Below are 25,758 nucleotides of genomic sequence, written 5' to 3' on the forward strand. Positions count from 1 at the left end.
GGAGGGAGAGAAAAGGGTGCATTAGGACTCTGGAGGAAGGGAGAGGGGCACGATGGGACACTGAAGATAGAACAGGCCCCCGTTCATAAGTCGAATGTTCGTAAAATGGGGACTGCCTGTACCCAAATACATACTTTGCACTAACTGGATTCCCATAAGTTCTTCCTTACCCTACTTGTTCCACAGCTTATGTTTTGTCTCTTCCAACTTTGAAATGGTTTCTCCCTGTACCTCCGTTCTGAACTGTTTTATTTTTCAAAATTCAAAGTCATATTGAAGGCTTGCTTTTTTTTTTTTTTGAATTGGCATTTAACATACCATTGTCTTGAGGGGGTCCAGTTGCTGTGGGGGCTTGTTGCTGCAGTATAGCACATCTCTGTTCTTGTGAGATTGTCTATTTATCTTCTATGACTGGTTCCTTTCTATCCTATCTGAATTGGTGTTCCTTTTTGTGTTTCTGTTTTGATTGTAACCCACTTAAACTTTTTTAAGCATAAGTGGGATATCAAATATTTTAATAAAAATAAACATTTTTGTTTATTTCTGGGATCATTATATATTTATTTTATTTTTTTATTCAATATTTCATTAAGTGTTACTTTTGTATATTTCAACGTACTAGCAAATTTCATAAATTTTAATAAATTATTTCAATTACTTTGCTTTTTTCATTGTGGTCGGAATCAGGGACAGATATCACCAACATGTTTCGCATGTCCCCATCCTCTTAAACCACCTTTGGAATGAAATGGAAAAGGAAGCGAATGCCCAATTCATACCCAAACTCTCAGGGCCATGTGACAATGTGCTGCTTCACCATGGGACCTGCTAACTTGCTCTGAGTGTTTTTACCTCACATATTAGCATGTAAATGTTTCTACCCCTACAAATATAATCTAATTACTGACTATTAATATATTAAATGAAGCATTCTTCCTTTGCTATGGTTACCAGATTTTACTGGGCCTCTTCTCCATCGAAAAGAGGATACTGAGAGGGGACATGATCGAAACATTCAAGATAATGAAGGAAATAGACTTAGTAGATAAAGACAGGTTATTCACCCTCTCCAAAGTAGGGAGAACTAGAGGGCACTCTCTAAAGTTAAAAGGGGATAGATTCCATACAAACATAAGGAAGTTCTTCTTTACCCAGAAAGTGATAGAAAACTGGAACGTTCTTCCGGAAGTTGTTATAGGGGAAAACACCCTCCAGGAATTCAAGACAAAGACAAGTTCCTGCTGAACAAGAACGTACGCAGGTAAGGCTAGTCTCAGTTAGGGCACTGGTCTTGACCTAAGTGCTGCTGCGTGAGCGGACTGCTGGGCACAATGGACCACTGGGCTGACCTAGCAGCAGCAATTCTTATGTTCTTAACCACTTTGCCCTGCTTGATATCTGATGACTTGTTTAAAGGGGTTTCTAAATAATAGGGATCTTAGATTTGCTCTCTTATTGTTTTGAGAGAATAAACTTCAAATACTACAGGGTTTCATTTGAAATTAATTATGTCTGAAGATATAAAAAACAGTTGTGGGGAGCATCATAAAGGATGAAAAAGAAAACCGGATCCTACTTTACAGTTGGTTAATACCCTAAGACAGCACACTTAGCCAGTAGAAAGCTATATTTAATGGATGCTGAAAGTAGACCTCTTGAATGTAAATGACTAATGTTGCTTAATTATGCCATAGATGAAGAATTCCAACGATTACAAAGAAATTTTATGGACAAATATTACTGTGAGTTTGAGGATACGGAAGAAAACAAACTCACCTACACTCCCATTTTTAATGAATATGTAAGTAAAAGGACTATCGGTTATTTCTGCAGTTCAGGGGTTGGGGTTATCCAGTTATCAGGAAATACCCATCAAATCTGATTTTCAGGATATCCACAATGAATATGTATGAGATAAATTTGCATATAGTGGCAGCAGTGTTTGTACATCGGTCTCAAGCATATTTATTATGGCTACCTTATAAAATGGATTAGATGTATCCTGAGGATTGAGCAAAAATCTTTGCTGTAGTTCATTTATTTTACAAATATGTTGTTTGCCACCTTTTACTGTAGTACAGAGGTGAACAACCTATGACTTGTGGGCCGCATGCAGCATGTCAATAAATGTGTCCTTGCCAGTCCCACTCCCACTGATATGTTCTGTATACAGGTCACCAACTTAACATTGCAGCCTTCATGACCCATCAACCATCTCTATCAGAAATTCATACATCTAATGGAATATGGTCCCGATCCCTCTGGTCAGACCACTTCACTTCCTACTTTAACATCAACTGGACCAAAAACAAAACCACACCAAAATCCAAAAAAGTAACCTACACCTCACGCATACATATCGAGCCAATCAAATTCTGGAATAAAATAGAAGATACAATACAGGAATTCAATCCCAAGGACTTCATTTCACAATGGCGCAAACTGAGCACTCACACCTTTGATGAACTAGCCCCATTACAAACCAAAACCAGAACCAGCAGACGATCAGACAAATCGTTTGACAATGAACTACTCCTTCTCAAAAGACAATGTAGATGACTAGAAAGAAAATGGAGAAAAACTAACCTAGAACATACAAAAACTGCCTGGAAAAAACTAAACAAACTGCAACTAAAGGATAAGAAAAAAGCATACTACACCAACTTAATAGGCACAGAAACTCAAGACACCAAAAAACTATTTCAAATACTGAAAGATCTAACTGACACCAAACCCTACCTGACCACTAACAATACCACCCCCCTTCAGCCACCCGCCTAGCAGAACACTTCAAGAACAAAATTACAAATGCCAGAGCTACCCTCAACGGTACCCCAATCCACCTAAAAGAAATCACAATACCCCCCACAGAAAAAGAATCGATGGCTGCAGACAGAATCTGGTCCCAGTTCCCTACTATACAATGGTCCGACCTTAACAAACTCTACAGAATATACAGCCATGCATCATGTGATCTTAACCAATGCCCACCATATCTCTTAAAAATCTCCAACACAAAATTCCATGCCCTTCTTCTACAATGGATACAAACCATGCTCACAGATGGCCTTTTCCCAACTGACTTCAGCGAAATCATTGTCACACCGATCCTAAAAGACCCTAAAGGAGCGACGGATCAACCATCCAATTACAGACCCATCGCCTCAATACCTCTCTATGTCAAACTAACATAAGGGCTAGTAGCCAAACTCCTTGCCAACTGTCTGGAAGACCACAACATACTCCACCCCACGCAATCTGGCTTCAGAACCAACTTCAGCACTACTAGGCTCCCTTGTTGATACAGCTAAACAACACCTCAGCACAGGCAAAAAAATGCTGCTCATACAACTGGATCTGACCACAGCATTTGACCTGGTAGACCATAACATCCTACTGCAAATTTTGGACACAATAGGTATCACTGATAAGGTATACTCCTAAAATCCAGAACCTACAGAGTAAAGTCGGACAAAGAAAAATCAGAATCCTGGTCCAACCCTTCGGCATACCCCAAGGATCCCCACTATCTCCTACTCTCTTCAATCTCTATACTACCTCCCTCGGCACCTGCCTGGACAAACTAGGCCTAACCTCATATAGCTATGCAGACGACATCACCATTCTCATAACTTTTGATCAACCCAAGTCCTCTATGACAGACACACTACACCGATCACTAGAAACAGTAGTAACGTGGATGCAAGATCATAAACTGAAGCTGAACCCAAACAAAACAAAATTCATCCTCCTTGAAAATAACAGTCCCAACCATAACCAATTTAGAAATTAACTCAATCAATTACCCCATTCAACCCACCCTAAAACTACTAGGAATGACGATAGATAGATACTGCACCATGCAATCACAAATCAATAAAACAATACAGAAATAATTTGTAGTTATGAGAAACCTAAGACAAGTTCAAAAATTCTTCAATAGAACACAATTCCGGCTCTTAGTACAATCCCTAGTCCTAGGTCTTTTAGACTATTGCAACATTCTCTGCCTTTCCTGCCCAGCAACAATGATAAAACAACTACAAGCAATCCAAAACACAGCACTGAGACTTATCTATTCATTGAGGAAACATGACCATATCACAGAGGCATACCTCAACTCACACTGGCTTCCAATTCCGGCAAGAATACTAATCAAATTCTACTGTCTACTATTTAAAACCATAAACAGCGACAGCCCAACCTACCTGGACAACTGCCTCATCCAAACTACATCAACTAGACATAGGAAAACCCACACTCCATTCACGCACCCTCCAATCAAAGAAGTCAAATAGAAAAAACTATATGATAGCCTCCTAGCCACATAAGCAGTAAAACTCAACAACCAAATCTCCAATCTAGTAATTATGTCCCCAGACTATAAAGCATTCAGAAAAAAAATACTCTACTTTTCAAGAAATTCCTGCAAACGACTTAATACCACTTGCTCCTTCCCACTTCCCCAAAGCAACCTCATCTACTCTTTATCTCTAGAAATTACCAGATATCTTCCTATAAAAAATTTTTTGTAATCCGCCTTGAACCGCAAGGCAATGGCAAAATTTTAATTTTAATTTAATTTAATTCTTATATATCGCTAATAACCGTGAGGTTTCTAAGCAGTTTACAAAAATGATGCATTAAAGATACAATAAATAAAAACAAAATAAATAAGATAGGTACTTGGAAATTCCCTAACTGTCCCAGAGGCTCACAATCTAACTAAAGTACCTGAAGAAACAGTATGAAAAATAAAATAAAAAGACAGAGGTAGAGATAGAGATAGAAATGAAATATTCCAACAAGTAATGAATAAATAATTTAAAGATAGAATTAAAATAATAATTAAAGTAAACAAAATAGAGATAAAAATAAGCATAGAGAGAAACAGAAACACACTCCAAAAAAGCATCAAGATCTTTGACTTGTAATTATTATGATCATTTAACACCAGATCTTAAATGCCTTTCTGGAATACATCATATCCCTATCCCTCTCCATACCCACCTCCATCTCCACCCCAATTCACTTCAACCACCATTCCCATTCTATTCTTTAACTGCCGTCAACCCCAGTTCTGATGGCTATCATCTGGGTCCCGAGTTTCCTCCAAGAACAGGCGACATCTCTGGCAAGGTAATCTCCACCGCTGCCGCACATGATGTGAGATCCTCAGAGGTAGACCCTTCGGAATGGGAGAGGAGTGAAGATGGTGTCGAGTACCCTGCTGGAACGGGCTCCCGAACCGACCGTTGGTCTGAGCGTCGGACTGCAGCTCTCTCCTCTGTCGGCTCTCCCCTGCTGGAATGGGAGAGGAGTGAAGATGGTGTCGGGTGCCCTGCTGGAACGGGCTCTCGATTTAGCCACTAGTGAAACTGGCAGTTGGTGCCGAGCACCCTCAGTGCTGCTCCTCCTGTAGTTCTCTCCCCTGCTGGAACGGGGAAGGGGTGTAGATGATGCTAGGTGCCCTGCTGGAAAGGGCTCCCGATCTGGCCACTAGTGAAACTGGCAGTTGGTGCCGAGCACCGTCAGCGCTGATCCTCCTGTAGTTCTCTCCCCTGCTGGAAAGGGGGAGGGGTGTAGATGATTCTAGGTGCCCTGTTGGAAAGGGCTCCCGATCTGGCCACTAGTGAAACTGGCAGTTGGTGCCGAGCACCGTCAGCGCTGCTCCTCCTGTAGTTCTCTCCCCTGCTGGAACGGGGGAGGGGTGTAGATGATGCTAGGTGCCCTGCTGGAAAGGGCTCCCGATCTGGCCACTAATGAAACTGGCAGTTGGTGCCGAGCATATCAGTAGGAGTGGGGTCAGCAGAGTGGTGCCGAAGCTCTTTCACACTGAAATTATTGGCCCGTATTAGGCTGAGACCAGCACTTTTCTTCAGCCCTATGGGACTGGAATGAAGAGGAGAGATCTCTTTGCAGTGACTACAAGAGAGAAAGACAAGGAGTGATGTCTTGATTAGGGGAGGAGGGGAGATAGAGAGAGGCATTGTGACTGGTTTGAGACCAACTCTTTTCTTCAGTCATGCAGGACCAGTACAAAGAGGGAAGATCTGTTTGTGGTGAGTGCAGGGCAGAGAGAGACAATGGGCAATGTTAGGATCGAAGAAGAGAGAGAAAAACTTAACTGTAAATGGGTTGTGGCGAAGGGAAGAGTTGTTTGGGGTTTTTTTTTTGATGTGGGGATTTTGATGAAGGGAAATTTTACAAACATTAACATTTAAAAATATTTATTCCTGCATTTATTTACCAATAGTGCACCTGAGATACTGAAATTGGCTGATGTGACTATTAATTTTAAGAAACAGAACATAGAAGTCACATCTCTAGAAAGTCTCAACTGTTGAATACTATATTCACACAGGATACAAAACAACCTTTGCAATTGGGTACCCCTTCTTATGGGTAATGTTGGGTGTTTACCAAAGACTGCTTGAATAGACAAGTATGTTTTTCACTTCAGTCGCAAATAAAGCTGTCTTTAATTTATCAAGAAAATATTGCTGTTTTTAAGCAGTACAGTTTGAAAAGATCTTCAGACAAAGCAGTCTTGATGAAGAACTGTGCACAATTACAGATATCTCATAAAATTTTATGAGAGAAGAATATGGTAAGAGAACATTCTGATAACAATTATGTTCATTTGATACAATGAGTTTTCTTGGCAGTGATTTTTAAGATGCATTTGTTGGGGAATTCTCAGGAGTGGAGTTTTCATGCCCACATAAAATGTTGACAGTTAACATTAATTTATGTAAATTAGCCTTGGCAGTCAAGTCCATGCAGAAGGAAATATATGGATTTATATATTGGAGGAAGAGAAAATTTTGTGTGTGGCTCCCTAAGGATAATGCTGATGTTCTTGCAGCCCTCCATGTAAAAAGGTATCCTAATATATTCCTCAGTTAGCATACACATTTTTGTGGATATCTTTTGTTTCATGAGTAAATCAAGGAAAATTTTTGTTGTTTACCTGCAATTACATCACTTTCTTTTCCAGAGGTAAATAAATAAAAGATTTGACATCAATATGTGAACATTTCTTAAGAAAGAACTGAATATTTCATGGGGTGTCTTAATTTTTTCACATGACTGTAGTTGCAAATCTGGGGAAATCTTCGTGTCCCCAAATTCAATGTCTGGAGGAAAGAAAAAAGTATGAAGAAGAATTAACAGCACTGAAAGTTGAAATAGGATCTTAAAATCTCAAATTGATAATGTTAACAAAGATTTAAGTGAGACACATCAAATATAAGAAGCTATGGTAAAAAATAACACTAACTTGTGGAGAAAAAATGGAATCACTAGAAAATAGCTCTCAAAATAATAATCTACGTTTCTTGAATTTTCCTCAGGTGTTCTCAGTAACGCCTAGAGAAATGTTGAAAATATATTTTTCAGAAATACTTTTAGTTCCTGAAGGAACAATTTCTCTTTTTTCTCAAGTTTATTACCTACCAATATAAAGTTTATAAGATAAACAAAATCTTAATCAAGATGAAGCATTTCCAATATATTTCAACTATTTTGGAAACTTCTGATAGAGAGGTGGCTAAATCCTCAATATTAGTGGCTTCTGTGGTACTTTTGCTGGACAAGATGTGGATTTTAAAAATGTTCTTTAAAAAACAGACAAACAATTTTTGAGTTTCAAGATCCAGACATTCTAAGATGTTTCAAGATACACAAAAGCAAAGATGTCAGTTTTTGCATTTGAAACCTGGTGTTACTCATATTGGTGGAATTTTTTATTTAAGATATCCATTGTCACCATGTATCACCTAGGCCGGGCCACGCCCAAGCGGGAGTGACCGAAAGAGCCCAGAGCACACGGTGCTGACTGAGCGGTTTATCAGTACTGATTGGAGTTGGTGGATATAAATGGCTTTGAATGTCTAACCACAAAAAGGTGGTATATAAGTCCCATTCCCTTTTCCTATATTTTGTTCTGTTTGATTTCTATAATGCAGAATGTAAAATTCTCTTTTTTTAAGAGATGTTAACTCTGGACATTTTAATCTTAGACAACAATGCTTAGGATGACCAGTGCTTAAAATATAAAAAGCTGCCAGGAGATGTATTCTGGACATATTTGATATACATATTCCATTACCATCTTGATGAAAGTGAAGTGCAGTCAGATATATGTGTGTCTCTACATTGTAAAACTAGTTTTGGTATGCACCAGTGATCAGCAGCATTCTTTTAAACATCTTTTCTTATTATATGGATATTATATTCTCCAAGGACTATAGGGCAATTTTTGCACTGCCATTTTAGGTTGTTAGGCCAAGATCCATTTTCTTTCCCGCTTAAAGCATCTTGGAATTTTTACAAGCTGTGTGCTCATAAAGTCATCTTTACCAGAGCTTGGCCCCTTTGCTTCCAGTGTAATGTGTGGAGGAAAGGATCTACATCTGCAGAACTTGGACAGTTCATGCTTGGTACCCTTATCTTTATGGCATGATTTGTGGGTCCCTCTGACACAGGCATGGAGGCTTCATGATTCTGCTGTGTGACTGAAATATGCCCCTTCAAGACGGGCAATAATTGGTCTATAGCAGTGGTCTCAAACTCAAACCCTTTGCAGGGCCACATTTTGGATTTGGCAGTACTTGGAGGGCCGCAGAAAAAAATAGTTAATGTCTTATTAAAGAAATGACAATTTCGCATGAGGTAAAACTCTTTATAGTTTATAAATCTTTCCTTTTGGCTAAGTTTTAATAATAATATTGTAATTTATAGCTAAAGAGATATGATCAAGAAACTGTTTTAATTTACTTTTGTGATTATGATAAACATACCGAGGACCTCAAAATAGTACCTGGCGGGCCGCATATGGCCTCCGGGCCACGAGTTTGAGACCACTGGTCTATAGGGAGGACCCTTGGAGGAGGAAGGAGAAGGGAATAAATTGTGAGTTAGACAAAGAAAGGTGCTGGAGGTGTTTGAAGTTTTCGGTGAGACAAGTTTCAGAGCTGGAGGAGTAAAGTTTGGACTTCGTATGCTGTCCCTGAAACAAGATTACAGAGAACTGTCGATTTGTGCCTTGCTGCGCTGCGAAGAGAGTAATGAGACAGTCTGAATTCAGAGACCTGTGAACTTTTCCTCTGAAAGACACAAGAAAGACTGACAGCTTTGGTGCTAGCATTAATCCACCTGCAAGATCTGATTCATCAGCAGTGCTGTAATTTCATCTAAGACCAGCAAACCTTGACTGACTTGACTGACTGACCAAAGAGAGAGAGAATCCTTCACACCCACACACCCACATGGAATCACCCTCTCTACAATCTATCTGAGTAATAATTTATGATTTTTGAATTTCCCATAGGTGTTCGCAGTAACATCAAAAGAAATATTGAAAAAATATTTCCTGGAGGTATTATTGGTACCAGAGGATTCAATTCCTCCTTTCTCATAGGTCTATTATTTTCTGATTAGAAGACAAAAAGAGCAGCAAATCCCTAATCAACAGCAAGTGAAAGATCAATTAGACATTTCAGTTATCTTGGAGACCTCTGATAAAGAAGAAGCTGAACCTTCAATCTTAGTAGTCTCGGTGGCACTTTTGCCAGATAAAATGTGGATCCTGAAAATGTTCTTCAAAAATAGACATCAGGTATTTTTAGTGCTTAAGATGCAAATATTTCCTGATGCATCCTGTGATACACAAAAGCGGAAATACCAATTTTAATACTTTTGAAATCTGGAGTTACTTTAATTGGAGGGAATTTTTATTTGAGATACCCATGTAAATGCATAGTAAATATCGCTCAGTGAAGAATGTATTTTTTTAACCTTCCCATTTAACAGCATTTTTAGCCCTGAAATGCCTCGAGGGAGAATGAAGTTTGAGCTCTTAAAGAAAAGATTTGTGGTCTCTCGTTCCAAGTATCAGATGTTTTGTTCTTTTTAGTTTCTAGAGTAATCTAGTAATTCCTTCAGTCAATAATGTTACCTTAATTGTTTTTCATTTTTCTTTGAAATTATGTGGCTGTATCGATCTTTTCAGTACAAGATGTTAATGCTTGATAATTAATTGAAACTTGTTGAAGAAAAAAAAAAAAAAGACACACCAACAAGTTAAAAAGTGATAAATCGCCTAGACAGGATGGCATATATCCCGGGGTACTGAAAGAACTCAAAAATAAAATTACTGACCTGCTGTTAGTGATCTGTAACCTATCGCTAAAATCATCTGTAGTACCTGAAGATTGGAGGGTGGCCAATGTTAAGTTGATTTTTAAAAAGGGTTCCAGGGGAGATCCGGGAAATTACAGACAGGTAAGCCTGATTTCAATGCTGGGCAAAATGCTGGAAACAATTATAAAAAATAAAATTGTGGAACATGTAGACAAATATGATTTAATGAGACAGAGTCAGCATGGGTTCTGCCGAAGGAGATATTGCCTCACCAATTTGCTTGACTTCTTTGAAGGTATGAATAAACATGTGGCTTGATGTAGTGTTTCTAGATTTTCAGAAAGCTTTTGATAAAGTTCCTCGTGAGAGGCTCCTGAGAAAATTAAAGTCATGGGATAGAGGGCAAAGTTCAGTTGTGGATTAGGTTATCGGATAGAAAAAAGAGTAGGGTTAAATGGTTATTTTTCTCAGTGGGGGAGAGTAAACAGTGGAGTGCCGCAAGAGCTTGTATTGGGGCTGGTGCTATTTAACTTATAAATGATATGGAAATTGGAATGATGAGTGAGGTGATTAAATTTGCAGATGACACTAAACTGTTCAAAGTTGTTAAAAGCATGCGGATTGTGAAAAATTGCAGGCGGACCTTAGGAAATTGGAAAACTGGGCATTCAAGTAGCAGATGAAATTTAATGTGGACAAATGCAAAGTGATGCACATTGGGAAGAATAACCCGAATCACAGTTACCGGGTGCTAGGGTCCACCTTGAGAGTTAGCGCCCAAGAAAAGGATCTGAGAGTCATTGTAGACAATATGATGATACCTTCCACCCAATGTACTGCGGTGGCCAAAAAAGCCAACAGGATGCTAGGAATTATTTAAAAAGGGATGGTTAACAAGACTAAGAATGTTATAATAACCCTGTATCGCTCCATAGTGCGACCTCATCTGGAGTACTGCGTTCAATTCTGGTCTCCTTATCTCAAGAAGATATTGCGGCAGTATAAAAGGTTCAAAGAGGAATGACCAAGATGATGATAAAGGGGATGGAACTCCTCTCGTATGAGGAAAGACTAAAATGGTTAGGACTCTTCATCTTGGAAAAGAGACAGCTGAGGGGAGATATGATTGAAGCCTACAAATCCTGAGTGGAGTAGAATGGTTACAAGTGGATCGATTTTTTTTGCTCTGTCAAAAATTACAAATACTAGAGGACACTCAATGAAGTTACAGGGAAATACTTTTAAAACCAATAGGAGGAAATTTTTTTCACTCAGAATAGTTAAGCTCTGGAACGCATTGCCAGAGGTTGTGGTAAGAGCGGATAGCGTAGCTGGTTTCAAGAAAAGTTTGGATGATTTCCTGGAGGAAAAGTCTATAGTCTGTTATTGAGAAAGACATGGAGGAAGCCACTGCTTGCCCTGGATCGGTAGCATGGAATGTTGCTACTCCTTGCAGTGTTCTCCCCCAAAATTTTTTCCAGCCGGGTGGCATAAAAAAGTAGCCGGGTGGGACAGGATAGGAAAATTTGGTGGTAGGGAAAATTTACTAAGCTGCAATAGTGTTTTTAGCACGTGCAGAATTGCCGCACTACACGGCTAGAAGTAACGCCAGCTCAATGCTGGCATTAGTGTCTAGCGCGTGCGGCAATTCTGCGTGAGCTAAGTGCATGGTAAAACCGCTATCGCAGCTTAGTAAAAGGAGCCCTAAATGTGTAATATTTATATTAGTTAATTATTATTAGTTATTTTCCAATGCTCAATATGACTGACTTTCTTAAGGTTTGATACTTTTTCCATAATATTTTTATTAAATTTAAGAAGTATCCAATTCTAGAATTGAATAATTAGATATTTGCCCTCTTTCAAATGGTATAGAGCAGCGTCTCTCAAACTTTTTTAACTCCGGCACACTAAACGGAGCAAATGTTTTTTGTGGCACACTAAATGCAGCAAATGTTTTTCATGGCTGGAAAAAATTTCTGGGGAGAACACCGTTGCTGTTAGTTTTCAAGGTCCAATCACGTCAAAGAATGATGCTTATCTGGGCAGTTGTATAATAAAAAGAATGGATAAGATAAGATGAGAAGTGAAATTGCCATGAATCCATGAATCAGAGGGATACATACCCTGTAGATCCTAAAAGCAGGCTTGTGGATTAGATATAGACTATGAAGGCAGTGGCGTACCTAGCATATGTGACACTAGAGGCCCATCATTTTTTTACATCCCCCCCATCTGTATGAAAAACATGATTTTTAGTAACAATCCACACATCACACAAGAGTGTACCTAGGAAAAGACAGCATCTTACATATTGCAGTGAGCAGTACATCAATACACCCATTGTAAAACTAAACAAGCCAGACTAGTACAGATCAATCCTACACAGTCAATCCTAACTGAAAACCATGTCTTTCGAACACAGAAAACACCTTCGCCTAGTATGGAATATGTAATCACATACCAACCCCTCTCCCTTTTATAAAACTGTAATATGGTTTTTAGCCATGGTTGTAATAGTTCAGACTCTCATAGCATGGCCGGTGCTAAAAAAACACTGTACAGTTTTTGAAAAAGGGGGGATAAAATAGAAAAACATAGACAAAGGTTAAATTGAATCACCAAGAAGCTGGACTCTGCATACAATGCAACACCACAGAAACAGCGATGCATCTCCCCGAAAGCAAAAAGTAAATAAGTAGAATTTTTTTCTACATTGTTTTCTCTGGTTTCTGCTTTCCTCATAGTCTTGCCACTCTTCCTTTCATCCACTGTCTACCCTCTCTCTGCCCCTTCTATATGGCATCTTCTCTCCTTGTATTCCCCTTCCATCTCTCCCTTCACCCCTATTATTCTGGCATCCATCTTCTTCCCTTGCCTCCTCCAATGGTCTGGCATCTCTCTCCTCTTCTTACTTTCCCTCTCCCACACCCCCATGGTCTGGCATTTCACTCTCTCCTCTCCCTTCCCCCCACTTCCATCAGCATCTGCCCCCTTTCTTTCCCTCCAACCCAATTCCATCCAGTATCCTTCCCCCTTATGTCTCTCTCTCCTTTCCCTGCACACCAATTCCATCAGCATCTGCCCCTCTTTTCTCCCTCCACCACCATTCTGTGCTCCTCTCTCCCTCCAAACCAGCAAGGTCCTATGATGACTGCTGTTGCTTCTGCCTCTGGAAGATGTAAGTGACGTTGGAGGGGGTGGGCCGGCAGACGCAGGGAGTTGCAGCAAGGTTCCACAATGACTGCAGCTTCCGGCCCACCCCTTCCAACGTCACTTACGTCTTCCGGAGGCAGAGGCAGCAAATGCAGTCATCGAGAGACCTTCCTGCACTTCAGTACGGCTGCCGACTCTGCTTCGGAATAAGTACAGCAGTCACGCTGAGGTGCAGGTGCCATTTAGAGCAGCTCGGAAGGTTCTGGATCCAGCCGACTGTGTACCCCCCCTAGGGCTGGCACCCGGGGCGGTCTGCCATTGTATGAGGGAGCAAAAAATAATTAAAAAAATGGATAACTTGACCGATTTAGAATGTCATACAATTATAACCACAAAAATATGTCATAAAATGTAATTCTAAACTCAAAAGACTCCAGACGAAAAGCAGACTATAGAGAGGAAACCAGAAAAGACCAAACCCATAGTACTAAGATTCAAATGCTAAAATTGGACATGTCCATTATAACGAGTGAGTCTTTAAAATATGAAATGATAACGTATAGCCAGACCTGGTGGACGGAAGTGATAAATACTGGAGCTAAAACCAGAGCACCGTGATGAAACTTGAATGGAAATATGGATACCCATTTATACTTTTGAGTAAAATTGTGATGTGAACATGTCATAGAAAATAATAAATAATGTGTAAACTAAAAACCAAGAACAACATATTGTAACACCGAACTCAGAATTAATGAAATAACATGCTAAAAGAAATTAACCCCCTCTAAAATAGGGCATATACAAACTTAAAATGATGGCTGGTTACAAACAGTATGCCTAGACTATATAGACCTAAACAGGGCAAAAGTAAACGTATGGGAAATGAACAGCTGATAATACAGAGTGTATCTTGAAAACATAAGCCGATAGTAGCTCAAAGACAAGCCGACCGGGTAGATGAAAAGTGAAACCTGGGAAAGATCTAAATTATTGTTCAAATGAGCTTCTATTAAAACCAAAGAATAAAACCACAGCACTCTGGAAAGTAAAAAAGGGAGAGTAAAATGGACTTATCGAAAAGGTCTCTGCACTGATGAAATAAACTCGTACGCAGAATAAATGTGAACACGCGACAGTGGGGCTATGATATTTGATCTATTGAAAGAGGCGCCAAAAAAGTGTCGGCAGTGGATTGCATGCACACTGATAGGGGAGGGGCATCGGGCTGTTAAAAAAGGCTGCTTTAATAAATAAATGAAAATACTGGTGAAAAACTAAATAAAAAACCAAAACCATGATAAAATGCCGAACCTGACTGCAAGTGGTAGTGAAAGTAGCATAAGGCACCCATAGTACTGTTAGTGCCAGAGCTGCTTAGAATAAAAAACCGTGCTGTACATGAGGAGAAAAAAAAAAGAATGAGGTGATAAGATGTAAAGTGCTGGCCCCACACTGCACCACTTGATAAAACTAAGGAGCGATGTTCTAGGGCAGGAGTGCCCACACTTTTTGGGCTTGCGAGCTACTTTTAAAATGATCAAGTCAAAATGATCTACCAACAATAACATTTTTAAAAAACACAAAGCACACTGTACACATAGAAAATGTTAATTATCATTCCTATTCCAGGGTTTTTTCAAAGAGGTCAAAGAAGATGATTCTATGCACTGTCACCTCAGTAACAACCATACAAAAATAGACAAATACCCCCTCCCTTTTTACTAAACCACGATAGCAGTTTTTAGCGCAGGGAGTTGCGCTGAATGCCCAGCGCTGCTCTTGACACTCATAGGCTCCCTGCGCTAAAAACTGCTATTGCGGTTTAGTAAAAGGGGACCATAGTGTAAAATATAGACAGCAGATATAAATTCAGACACATTTTGATCACTAAATTTAAAATAAAATAATTTTTCCTACCTTGTTGTCTGGTGATTTCATGAGTCTCTGGTTGCACTTTCTTCTTCTGACTGTGCATCCAATTTTTCTTCCTTTCTTTCAGCCTGTATGCTTCCTCTCCTCCAGACTTCATTCCCTCCCCCAACTTTTTCTTCCCCTCTTTCTGCCCTTTCTTTCTTTCTCTCTTCATGCCCCCTTTCTTTTTTTTCTGTTTCTCTTCTTTCCTTCTGTCTCCCTGCCTGCCCTCTTTCTTTCTTTCTCCCTGCCTTCCCCCAAGCCACTGCCATTGGGGAACAGGCCCCAAAGCCGCTGCTGCCAACCCAAGCTCTCCCTGCTTCCCTGCTTTGGGCCGACCAGCATTCCTCTCCCCGACGTCAATTCTGCCGTCGGAGAGGAAGTTCCAGCCCCGCCAGGCAGCGATTGGCTAGCCAGAACTTCCGCTCCGACGGCAGAATTGACATCAGGGAGAAGAAGGCTGATCGGCCCAAGATCGCGATCGACCTATTGGGAGAAATGCTGTCGGGTCCTGCCTTTGCGGAAACAGAAAGTAGGCAGGACCCGGAAGCAAGAACAGCAAATTGTAAGCTTCACTGACCTGTCTCCCGCCTTAGCCCGTAGCGAATGCATGCTCTGGGGCTCTAACATGTGTGTGCCAGCTTCCCTTCTCTTCTTCCCCCCCCCCCCGGACATAACTTCCAGTTTCGGAGGGAAGACAAGGGAAGCCGGCACGCACACATTAGAGCCCCGGAGCATAAGTTTTCCAAGCCGGGTTTTTATTTTTTATGTTGAGCAGCAGGGGGCAGCAGCAGAATTCACATCGGATGATAGCTGGGCGGTCATCTAAATTAGCCAGGCGGAGTTTTTGCCAGGTACTAGGGACCTAGATTGACCACCGTGAAAATGGGCTACTGGGCTTGATGGACCATTGGTCTTACCCAGTAAGGTTATTCTTTTGTTCTTTTCCAATTTAGGCCTCAAAACAACTTCAGTATGAGTTTATCTTAGTGCCATCAGTGCATTTCACTCTCTGCTGGAAAAGAAACCTCTACTGGTTTATCCCTTGGTCTCCAGGTTCACGAAAGGCCTTTATCAAACGAAGCATTCTCTCAAGCCTTCGACCATTGCCTGGAACCTTAATGTTGTTCTTTCCAACTTGATGAAGTCTCCTTTTGAACCACTTTCTACTTCACACTAAAATAATCTCACTTGGAAAGTGATCTTCCTCATCGCCTTTGTCAGCACACCAGATCAGTGATCTTCAAGCATTTGTGGCAGATCCACCCTATTCAAAATTAACAATTACAGTTGTACTTCACACTCACCCAATGTTCTTTCTGAATATCATCTCTGAATTCTACCTCAATCAGTCCCTAGTTCTACCTGTCATCTTTCCAAGACCATATTCTCACACTGGTGAAGCGTCTCTTCACACCTTTGACTGTAAATGTGTTCTTGCTTACTATTTAGATCACATCAAGCCTCACAGAACTACCGTTCAACTCTTCGTGTCCGACCCTAACAGACTTAGACTTCCTGTCACCAAAAGAACCATCTCCACTTGGCTTGCAAACTGTATCTTCTTTGCATATACTCAGGCTGGCTAACACTAGACGGCCGTGTCACTGCTCATAAGGTATCTGCAACTTCAGTAGCCTATCTCCGCTCTACACCCATTGAGGATATTTATAAAGTAGACAATTGGTCCATACTTTCACTTCCCACTACTGTTTGAAGCACCATTCTAGATGGGACAGTCGGTTTGGGCAAGCAGTTTTGCAAAATTTTGTTTTCTTCCTAACGCTAACTCTCCTTCCAACCCTTTCAATTTGCCAGGTTCATGTTTGTTAATTGTAACCCTCTTCCTAGAGGCATGATCCTAGCAGCTTAGGAGTCCCATATGAGAATTTATAACTGCTTGTCCTTGAAGAGAGCAAAGTTACTCACCTGTAGCAGGTGTTCTCCAAGGACAGCAGGTATACTCGCAACCTGCCCACCTCCCCTGGTTGGCTTCTTAGTTTTCTGCTGCAGGTCCCACAAGTTGACATTGGGCGGGAAGGCACCAGCATGTGCGCGGTACAGACAGTGCTAAAATTTAAAGTGACAATATACTTTTCACTGTCCATGCTCGATTCCATGGATGACATCACCCATATGTCAGAAAATATACCTGCTGTCCTCAAACATCTATTACAGCTGAGTAACTTTGCTATGTGCTTGCCAAACATTATTCATAATTTTAATACATTTTAGATTTCTTTAGTGGAGAAATACATTGAACTGCAGCTGATCAAGAGGCTTCCTGGCTTTAATATGACATCTTTCACTGCATCTTTACAGTAAGTTGTCTTTTTGCTTGTCTAGATTCAGTTTGTGAGGCATTTTTAGTTCATTTTGAGTTGTGCTCCTTGACTTGAAACTAAATATATATATAGAGAGAGAAATAACATTTTTCAAGCTCTATAGCTATGAATTGGAATAAAACAAAAACATATGTGAATACTCATAAAAATAAAAACAGGTTGATATAGCAGTTTAGATGGTTATCTGTAGTCAGATATTTGTCCAGCTAATTTTATACCTAAAAATTTGACTATATCTACCCACTCAAAACTTTATCAGATAAATTTCAGTAAGTTTGTTCAACCAGACTAAAATGCAGTAACACAGTGAATTTTTTACCCTAAGATTTATTAATTGAGTACTAGAGTATAATAAATCCCATGGAAATCTTATTCATGTTGCAGGCTGGAAAAAATGATGTTATATGTTATGTTATGTTCAATCTTATATCCCGCTGAATCCTCATAAATCAGAGTTCTAGGCGGGTTACAAGCAGCACATATCACATAGAGTTCTCTATCAGGTTAAACGTTACATAGAGTTATATATACAGTATTACATAAAGTTAACACTGTACAAGCAGTATAGGATGATGTCGCCCCCCACAGAAAATATCCCTCTAGTATATTTAACACGCACAAGAAAACCTGGGACTTCAGGGTTTTTTTTCCTTTCCCCTTAACAAACTCCACCTCACATCCATGTTTCACCAAATGAAGGCCTTCCCAGATCCTCAACCCAGAACACCAACACCTCTCTTTCTCTCTACTTACAATTAAAGCTGCAAATCCTAATCCTGAGATACTGTCAGCTTTATGTTTAGGTATGAGAAAAGAAGAAGGGAATGGGGACATCAAGAGGATGTCTGGAAGGCCTAAATGTTGTGAAACTTGGGCATGGGGGGTACGCAGTTGTTGGGGTTGGAAAGTATATATTAGTAGGGAGGATGTTGAGAAGTTGTTTTGTTTTTTTAATTTTTGCTACCATTGGTCACAAAGGAGAATATATAAGGCTACATGTTTCTTTAATCATAGTGACTCAGATTGTGCCAAGAGCATTGGCAGCTTAACTACACCTTTTCAAGCATAGTTAACTTTCAGGAGCAGCACACAGCTCACAAAGATTTTTCAAAAGATTCTCTACCCATTTGCATAATAATGTACCGCTTTGCATGCATTTAGTGGAGGCAAGTGTACTGTTTACAGTATACTCAAAGGCAGTGTTTATAAAGGGAAACATTTCTGTGAATGAAAGACAATTTTGTGTATAAAAATTTTTTGAACATTGACCTATTCTTGTACAATCCCTCTTTATTCTGGGACCTGGTGGGAAGTAGTTATCCCCTATTGCCAGGGGCTGTCGAAAACTTCAATCAATAGAATTGAGCCCCTCCCACTGTACTTATCTCCTGGGACATGCTCTCTGGATCCCAGTTTTGTTTTCCTAAAAGCCAAGCTGTAGGTTTTCTTTTCTGCTTGTGTTTCATTTCTTGAAATTTAGGGTTCCTTTTACGAAGGTGCGGTAGCAGTTTTATCGCACACACTGGATTAGCGTGCGCTAGCCGAAAATCTACCACCTGCTCAAAAGGAGGCAGTAGCGGCTAGCGCACGCAGCAATTTAGCATGCACTATTCTGCATGTTAAGGCCCAGCACACCTTCATAAAAGGAGCCCTTAGTATATTATTTTAATACTTTTTGTGGGTTTGCCCTTGTGCTATGGAAATACCCTGCGGGGACATCCTTTCGGAAGTAGATCGCAGACTTTGGAGTAAAGTCTGTCTCTGGGGGGATACCTGCCACCAGACAGCCTGCACGTCGGATCGGGGCTTCAGGATCGGGAGCTAGCTTACCCAGGGTTCATCTGCTACTGTGTGGAGCGCAGGCTGCACGATTCCGTGGAGGTACACCCAGGATTAGGACCAGACTGCATACCTTCCTTGTTTAATCCAGAGGTCTCGGAAGTCACTGACTAGGGTGACTGGGCAGGTGAGGTAGTCAGAAGACTTTAAATCCAGTTTTCCAGCTTCCTGAGGTTAGAGATCTCTATGCATGCTGTACTCAGCTTGCCTGCCGTTTCTCCCTTACAACACAGTGCACGGTGAGTAGCTGTTTGCCTGCCTGGTTTAGCGATTTTGGGGGGGATCCTGAAAAGGGGTTTCTCGATGGTTTCCCTGCATGCCCTACCCCTACCCCCCCCCCCCCCCCCACACACACACACACACACACCTCTAAAATTTCAAAATCGTTGTTTTCCAGGGTTCCCTGTGTTTTTCCTGGGCTATTTTAGGGCAAAATCTTTTTTCTCAACTTTTTTAAAGCATATTTTTTTATACTTAGAAGCTTCGTTTTTGCTTCAAACTTCTCAGATGGGCCTCCTCAGGACATGATGGCATGGATTCATGCCTCATTTGCTGCGGATGGCTGTCGGATTCGTAGCCGTGTTCTACATGCACCGTGGCCCACAAAGGGGGTGAGGTGTCCATGGATATAGTGCCTTCCACCTCTGAAGCGGTCCTTCTTGGATCTACTGCTGCATTCACCATGGCAATCGCATCTGGAAACCTTCTGAAGGGTGATGACAGCATTTTGGTGAAACGCAAGCGCAGTTCCAGTGCAAAGTCTCATAAATCTTTTAAGCACTCAAAATCTGAGATGCACAGAGCGTGAGAATATCCCCCCCCCCCCTGAATTTGTGAATATGATGTATTAGGCATGCTTGGTTGAAAAGAAAAATCTATGCCTGTGGATCCCCATCAGAAGCCAACACAACATGCTGCTGCTTCTCCGCCGGACACTAGTCTGTCCCTGTGCTCTCAGACAGGGACCCCGGAACGAAGATGGATGATGCCTACCATTGAGGTGTATCTTTCCATCCCCCTACATTTCCAGGGCGCCTCGGGGGGCTTCCGCTGATGTGGCTAACCTAGCTGTGTGTGGCTCCTGAGACCTAGCGGACAGTCCCTACGTTTGCAGATTCTTCAGGCCTAAACTTTCACAAGTTTTATCGGATTGATGTGGCCAAGCAAGATGCTGCTTTTGGGGACAGGCTCATTGGTCCCCCCCCTTTATGTTTAGGGACTGCTCTGTTATGTCTCACCAGGTCCCAGCATAAAGGGGGATTGTACAAGAATGAAAGATTAGGTTCTTACCTCTGCTAATTTTCTTTCTTGTAAATTCACCCTTTATGCTGGGAACCCGCCCTATTTCTGTCCGATTCGCAGGTCACCTGGCCGATTACTGGTAAGCTGGGTTTCAGTCTCAGACCAGCCTTGCTTTGAAGGCCATCTGTTTCAATGTAGAGTTAGGTTAGAGGTGTTCCTGGGTTTAGCCCCTTTTTTTTTTACCAAAGAAAAAGGATTCTTACACAAAGTTTTACAATGATTATACATATAACACAAAATTGTTTTTCAAGCCCACAAGACTAGGGAGCCATACTACTATATCAATTAACATAAGGTACAAAGAAAACTAAGAATTGGTTCTTGATTCATATGAATCTAGGCCATTCCCTATTATTGGGACTCTGACATCCTCCAACTTTCTCAGTAGTGAAACATTAAACCAACAAACCTCATTTCTGTTCTCGAGCCATTCAAAATTGTTGTAATTGGATGGGATCCCAAAATACATATTCAATGTCTTGTAATTTAACAATGGTAAGAAATAGGACTAGATACCAAATCTTCTCTTAAAGTAGTAATTGATTAAATGCAAAAGCCTCAGTCCCACCACTCCACCGCTGTTGTCATTTTGAACCTACCTTTGTTGTCTGGTGAATTTATTTTTCTGTGCTTTTAACTATGTTTCCAGTGCTTTATTATCCATTGACTGGTTTTCTCTCCTTCACTTCCTGCCTTGCATCCATCTTTGGTATTAACTTATTCAATTTCTCCATTTTTCTGCTTTCTTCTCAAAATCTATTTTTCCATGTCTTCCCTTCCCTTCCTCTCTGTCTCCCTTTCCCTCACCGTTTCCATGGTCTGACATCTCTCTCCTTCCCTCCTTTTTCCCCAGTAGTCCAACATCTCTCTCCTTCCCTCCATCCTCCCAGTAATCCAACATCTCTCTCCTCTCCTTCCCATAATCTGGCATCTCTCTCTACTACTACTACTATTACTATTATTATTTCTATTGCACTACCAGACTTCCCTCTTTCCCTTCTATTCCCTGAACTGGTATCTCTCCATTCCTTTAGTCATCTCTCCTTTTCCCCGCCCCCCAATGTAACATTTTTCTCTCCCTTCCACCTTTCTGCCCCCTGCAGTCCATCTCTTCCTCCTTTCTGGCCTTGCTCCCAGTCCAATATTTCTCCCTCCTTTCCACCAGTCCAACATTTTTTTCTCTTCTTCCTGCATACGTCTTCTCCGGTCCTTTTTCCCTCCCCTAACCAACATCTCTCTCTCCGTGAGCCCAACTTTTCACTCTCTGCCCTCTTCTCCTTCCCCCCGAGTGTGACATTTCTCATTCTCTCCTTTCTATCCTCCCCATCCATCTCGCCCTCTCAGAGTCCAACCGTTTCTGCCTCCTGCACACTTTTTCTCTCTCTCTTTGCCTCTTCCCTCGAGTGACATCCTTCCTTCCCACTCCCCAACTCATGTACTTTCCCCATGCATCATTTCTCCCTCTCCTCCACCCCATGTCCATTTCTCTCTCTCTCATCACTCTCCTCCTGTAACAATTTTCCTTCCCCCCAACCCCACTCGCAGCTAATATGCTTTCTCCCCATCCACCATCTCACCCTCATCTCTAGTGTGTAGCATCTTTCCTTTACCACCCCTTCTATCAGGTCCAGCAGCACCTCTTCTCCCTTCCCTTTCCCTGCCTCCTGTCCAGCATCACCTCTTCCTCTCCCCATGTCCAGCAGTATCCTTTCTCCCTTCCATCCTTCCCCTTCTCCCTTCCATCCTCCCCTTCCCCCCGTCCAGCAGTACCCCTTCTCCCTTCCCTTTCCCTCATCCCTTATCCAGCAGTACTTCTCCTGTGTCTAATGGCAGCTCACTGTGTGCTTTTAACTTGGTCACACAGCTACCGCTAGGATTAATTTAGACACGGTTTCATCTGCGACTCTTGGGGCCTTTGATAGGCTGGCCTGTTGCATCATCAAAACAGGCCAGCAGAGAGAAACACAATGGCAGGCAGATGGGTGGGTGCAGAGAGAAACGCGACGGCACATGAACCTCTGGCCCTACAGGAGGTGTCTCTTACAGCGAGAGGCAAGTCAGCTTGCCGGTGCTTCTCTTCCTCCTCAGTGTATTGCAGCACACTTGAAATCTCAGGAGGCATACAGTTTACGATAACACTGCTGTAGAGTTTCCTGGCAGCTTGTCGACTAACTGGAATCCAGATAGCATGCTTCAGGAGATAAGTGCAGTGGGAGGGGCTCAATTCTATTGACTGAAGTTTCCTACAGCCCCTGGCAATAGGAGATAACTACTTCTCACCAGGATCCAGCATAAAGGGTGGATTTACAAGAAAGATTAGCAGAGGTAAGAACCTAATCTTTCGTTATTTCCTTTTATTGTATTTTATTGTATTTCTTTTTTCTAGAACTTTCTATATACTTCATATTCCTTGGGCATGTGTGCAAAAAGTATGACTAGCCCTATTTTTTTTACATAAATTTGCATTTAGCTGAAATACTACATGTAGTAAACATCAAATCTTTTAATAAATATAAACATAAACATTTGTTCATAGAGCTGAAAAACAAATTTATCATCTCTTTCTTTTTGTGTTCCAGGTTACATAAAGAAGAGATTGCAGGGGACATATTTGACATGCTTCTCACCTTTACTGACTTTCTGGCTTTCAAAGAAATGTTCATTGACTACAGAGCTGTAAGTCTTTCTTTTATATATTTTGATCTTATTTTAACATGATGCCGTTTTGCTTTTGCTTTAAGACTCAACTTTGGTAGGTCATCCCCCTTCTTGTGTAAACTAATAATAATACTCAGGATCCGACTGAAAATAATTGTAAACAACATAAAGAATGTGAAGTCAAATGCAAGGAATGGGAAGAGAGATCTTGGGAATGGGAAGTGAGATCTTGAATAGAAGATTGCACTGGAAGCAAAAACACAGTAGAAACTTTTTTAGGTATATTAAAAGCAAGAAGCTGGGAAGAGAATTGCTTGGATCGCTAGACGACCGAGGGATTAAAGGGGCTCTCAGGAAAGACAAGGACATAGCGGAGAAATTAAATTAATTATTTGCCTCGATCTTCACTGACGGAACATGTGGGGGAGTTACTAGTACCAGAAATGGTATTCACTTCTGATGAATCAGAGAAACTCAAATCTCTATAACACTGGTAGATGAAATGGATCAATTTGACAAATTGAACAGTAGCAAATTGCCAGACAAAATGGTAGAGACTATTATAAAGAACAAAATGACAGAACATATACATAGGTCGTCTGCATTTGAGCCATCTTTCAATATTTATAGTATATATTCCTTTCTCTCCTCTCTTCTACCTTCCAAAGTATTTAGATCAATGCTGTCTTGTTAAAATGTTTATTTTATTTTTATTTTTCCTCTAACTCTACTTTTCACTTCTCTATTACCCTCCAGGTACTTTAGTTAGATTGTGAGCCTTCGGGACAGTAAGGGAATTTTTCAAGTACCTTTCTTATTTCTAATCTTAATGTATATTTTCTGTAAACCGCTTAGAACCTAACGGATGTAGCGGTATATAAGAAATAAATTACATTACATTACATATAAAGAGAATCTCACTCTTTACACCAAAACAGTTCACTCCAACTTAGATAGTATAGTAGCGCTAGATAATATATCAATGTTTTATAAATTCTTTCTTAGTCCAGTTTCTTTACAACAGTACAGCTTAGGAATTCAGATATCACCCTTATCGATAGATACAGGTGGTGGGATTCTTCATGATTACTAGGAGAAACTATGCTGTAATGTCCAGTTCCCCCAATCTTGAGAAAGTTCGGCGAAACGCATAGGGAAGGGGAATGGACTTTGAATAAGCTAAGTCTATTATTTATTATATTTATATAAAATAATTGAAATAAGTAAATAGTTGGGAAATAGTACTTGGAATCATGAAGAATCCCACCACCTGTATCTATCGATAAGGGTGGATATCTGAATTCCTAAGATGTACTGTTGTAAAGAAACTGGACTAAGAAAGAATTTATAAAGCATTGATATATTATCTAGCGCTACTATACTATCTAAGTTGGAGAGAACATATAAATAAGCATGTATTAATGAGAGAAAGCTAACATGCTTTTAGTCAAGGGAAATCTTGCCTTACCAATCTACTTCATTTCTTTGAAAGGGTGAATGAACATATGGATAAAGGTGAACCAGTTGATAGTGTGTATTTGGATCTTCAAAAGGCATTTGACAAAGTATCTCATGAAAAACTTCTGAGGAAATTAGAAAGTCAGGATAGGAAATAATGTCCTTTTATTGATTGATAACTGGTTTAATGTTTAAGGTTAAGAAGGTGATTTTAGATTAATTAAAGGGGGTATGCAATTAGAAAATTGAATAATTTATTAACATGTAATTGTTTTCACAGGAATACAATAATATTGATTTATTTATTTGTAGTAAATTCAATTTAATATTAAAAGATATTGGTATAAGAAAATGAGTTTCTTGGGCATGTGAGGGAAAGATTCTGTATCTATAGATGTTTTATAATTTAAGGATAAGTGGGGAGGGGAGTGAGGGTGGAAGAAGAAAAGGGAATGGAGGAAAAAGGGTGGAATGAGGGGGGGAAAAAAGAAAAAAAAAAAAAATTAAAAAAAATTAAAAAAAAAAAAAGGGGGAAGGAGGGGAAGAAATAAAAAAAAAAAACATAACAAAAAAATAAAAAAATAAAAAAAAAATGAAATTTGAACTTAGTAGATTATTTGAAAGATATTATATTATATAATGTAGCTTATTAAGAGTGATAAATGATGTATATGGCAGAGCCTGAAGGGAGCTTTTTGTCACCTGATTATATATGAGCGTTTCCAAGTTTGCATTATTAATTGGGGGGGGAAGGGAGGGAGTAGGGAGGGGAATGGGAGGAAGAGATGTTGGTATAGTATTTATTAAAGATTTTGTGAATTGGGGGAAATATGTTGATAGAGAGATAGGGAGGTGTTGGGGGGAAGGGGACCGAGATAATTTACAGTATGGATATAAGGAAAAGGAGTATAATATGATATTGAAGTGGAGATTCTTAGAT

General features: G+C 40.4%; 1 protein-coding gene across 1 annotated transcript in view; it reads left to right on the forward strand.

Moving 5' to 3' along the window:
* ARL2BP (ADP ribosylation factor like GTPase 2 binding protein) overlaps nt 1-25,758 on the forward strand; it is a 145,369-nt gene that overhangs the window by 44,176 nt on the left and 75,435 nt on the right. Inside the window, exons 4-6 of the mRNA XM_033940900.1 lie at nt 1,695-1,801; nt 17,452-17,537; nt 23,282-23,378. Of these exons, the coding sequence (XP_033796791.1) occupies nt 1,695-1,801; nt 17,452-17,537; nt 23,282-23,378 (290 nt within the window). The remainder of the gene's footprint in view (nt 1-1,694; nt 1,802-17,451; nt 17,538-23,281; nt 23,379-25,758) is intronic.

The sequence above is a fragment of the Geotrypetes seraphini genome, chromosome 4 (assembly GCF_902459505.1).
Source record: "Geotrypetes seraphini chromosome 4, aGeoSer1.1, whole genome shotgun sequence".
Taxonomy (NCBI): domain Eukaryota; kingdom Metazoa; phylum Chordata; class Amphibia; order Gymnophiona; family Dermophiidae; genus Geotrypetes; species Geotrypetes seraphini.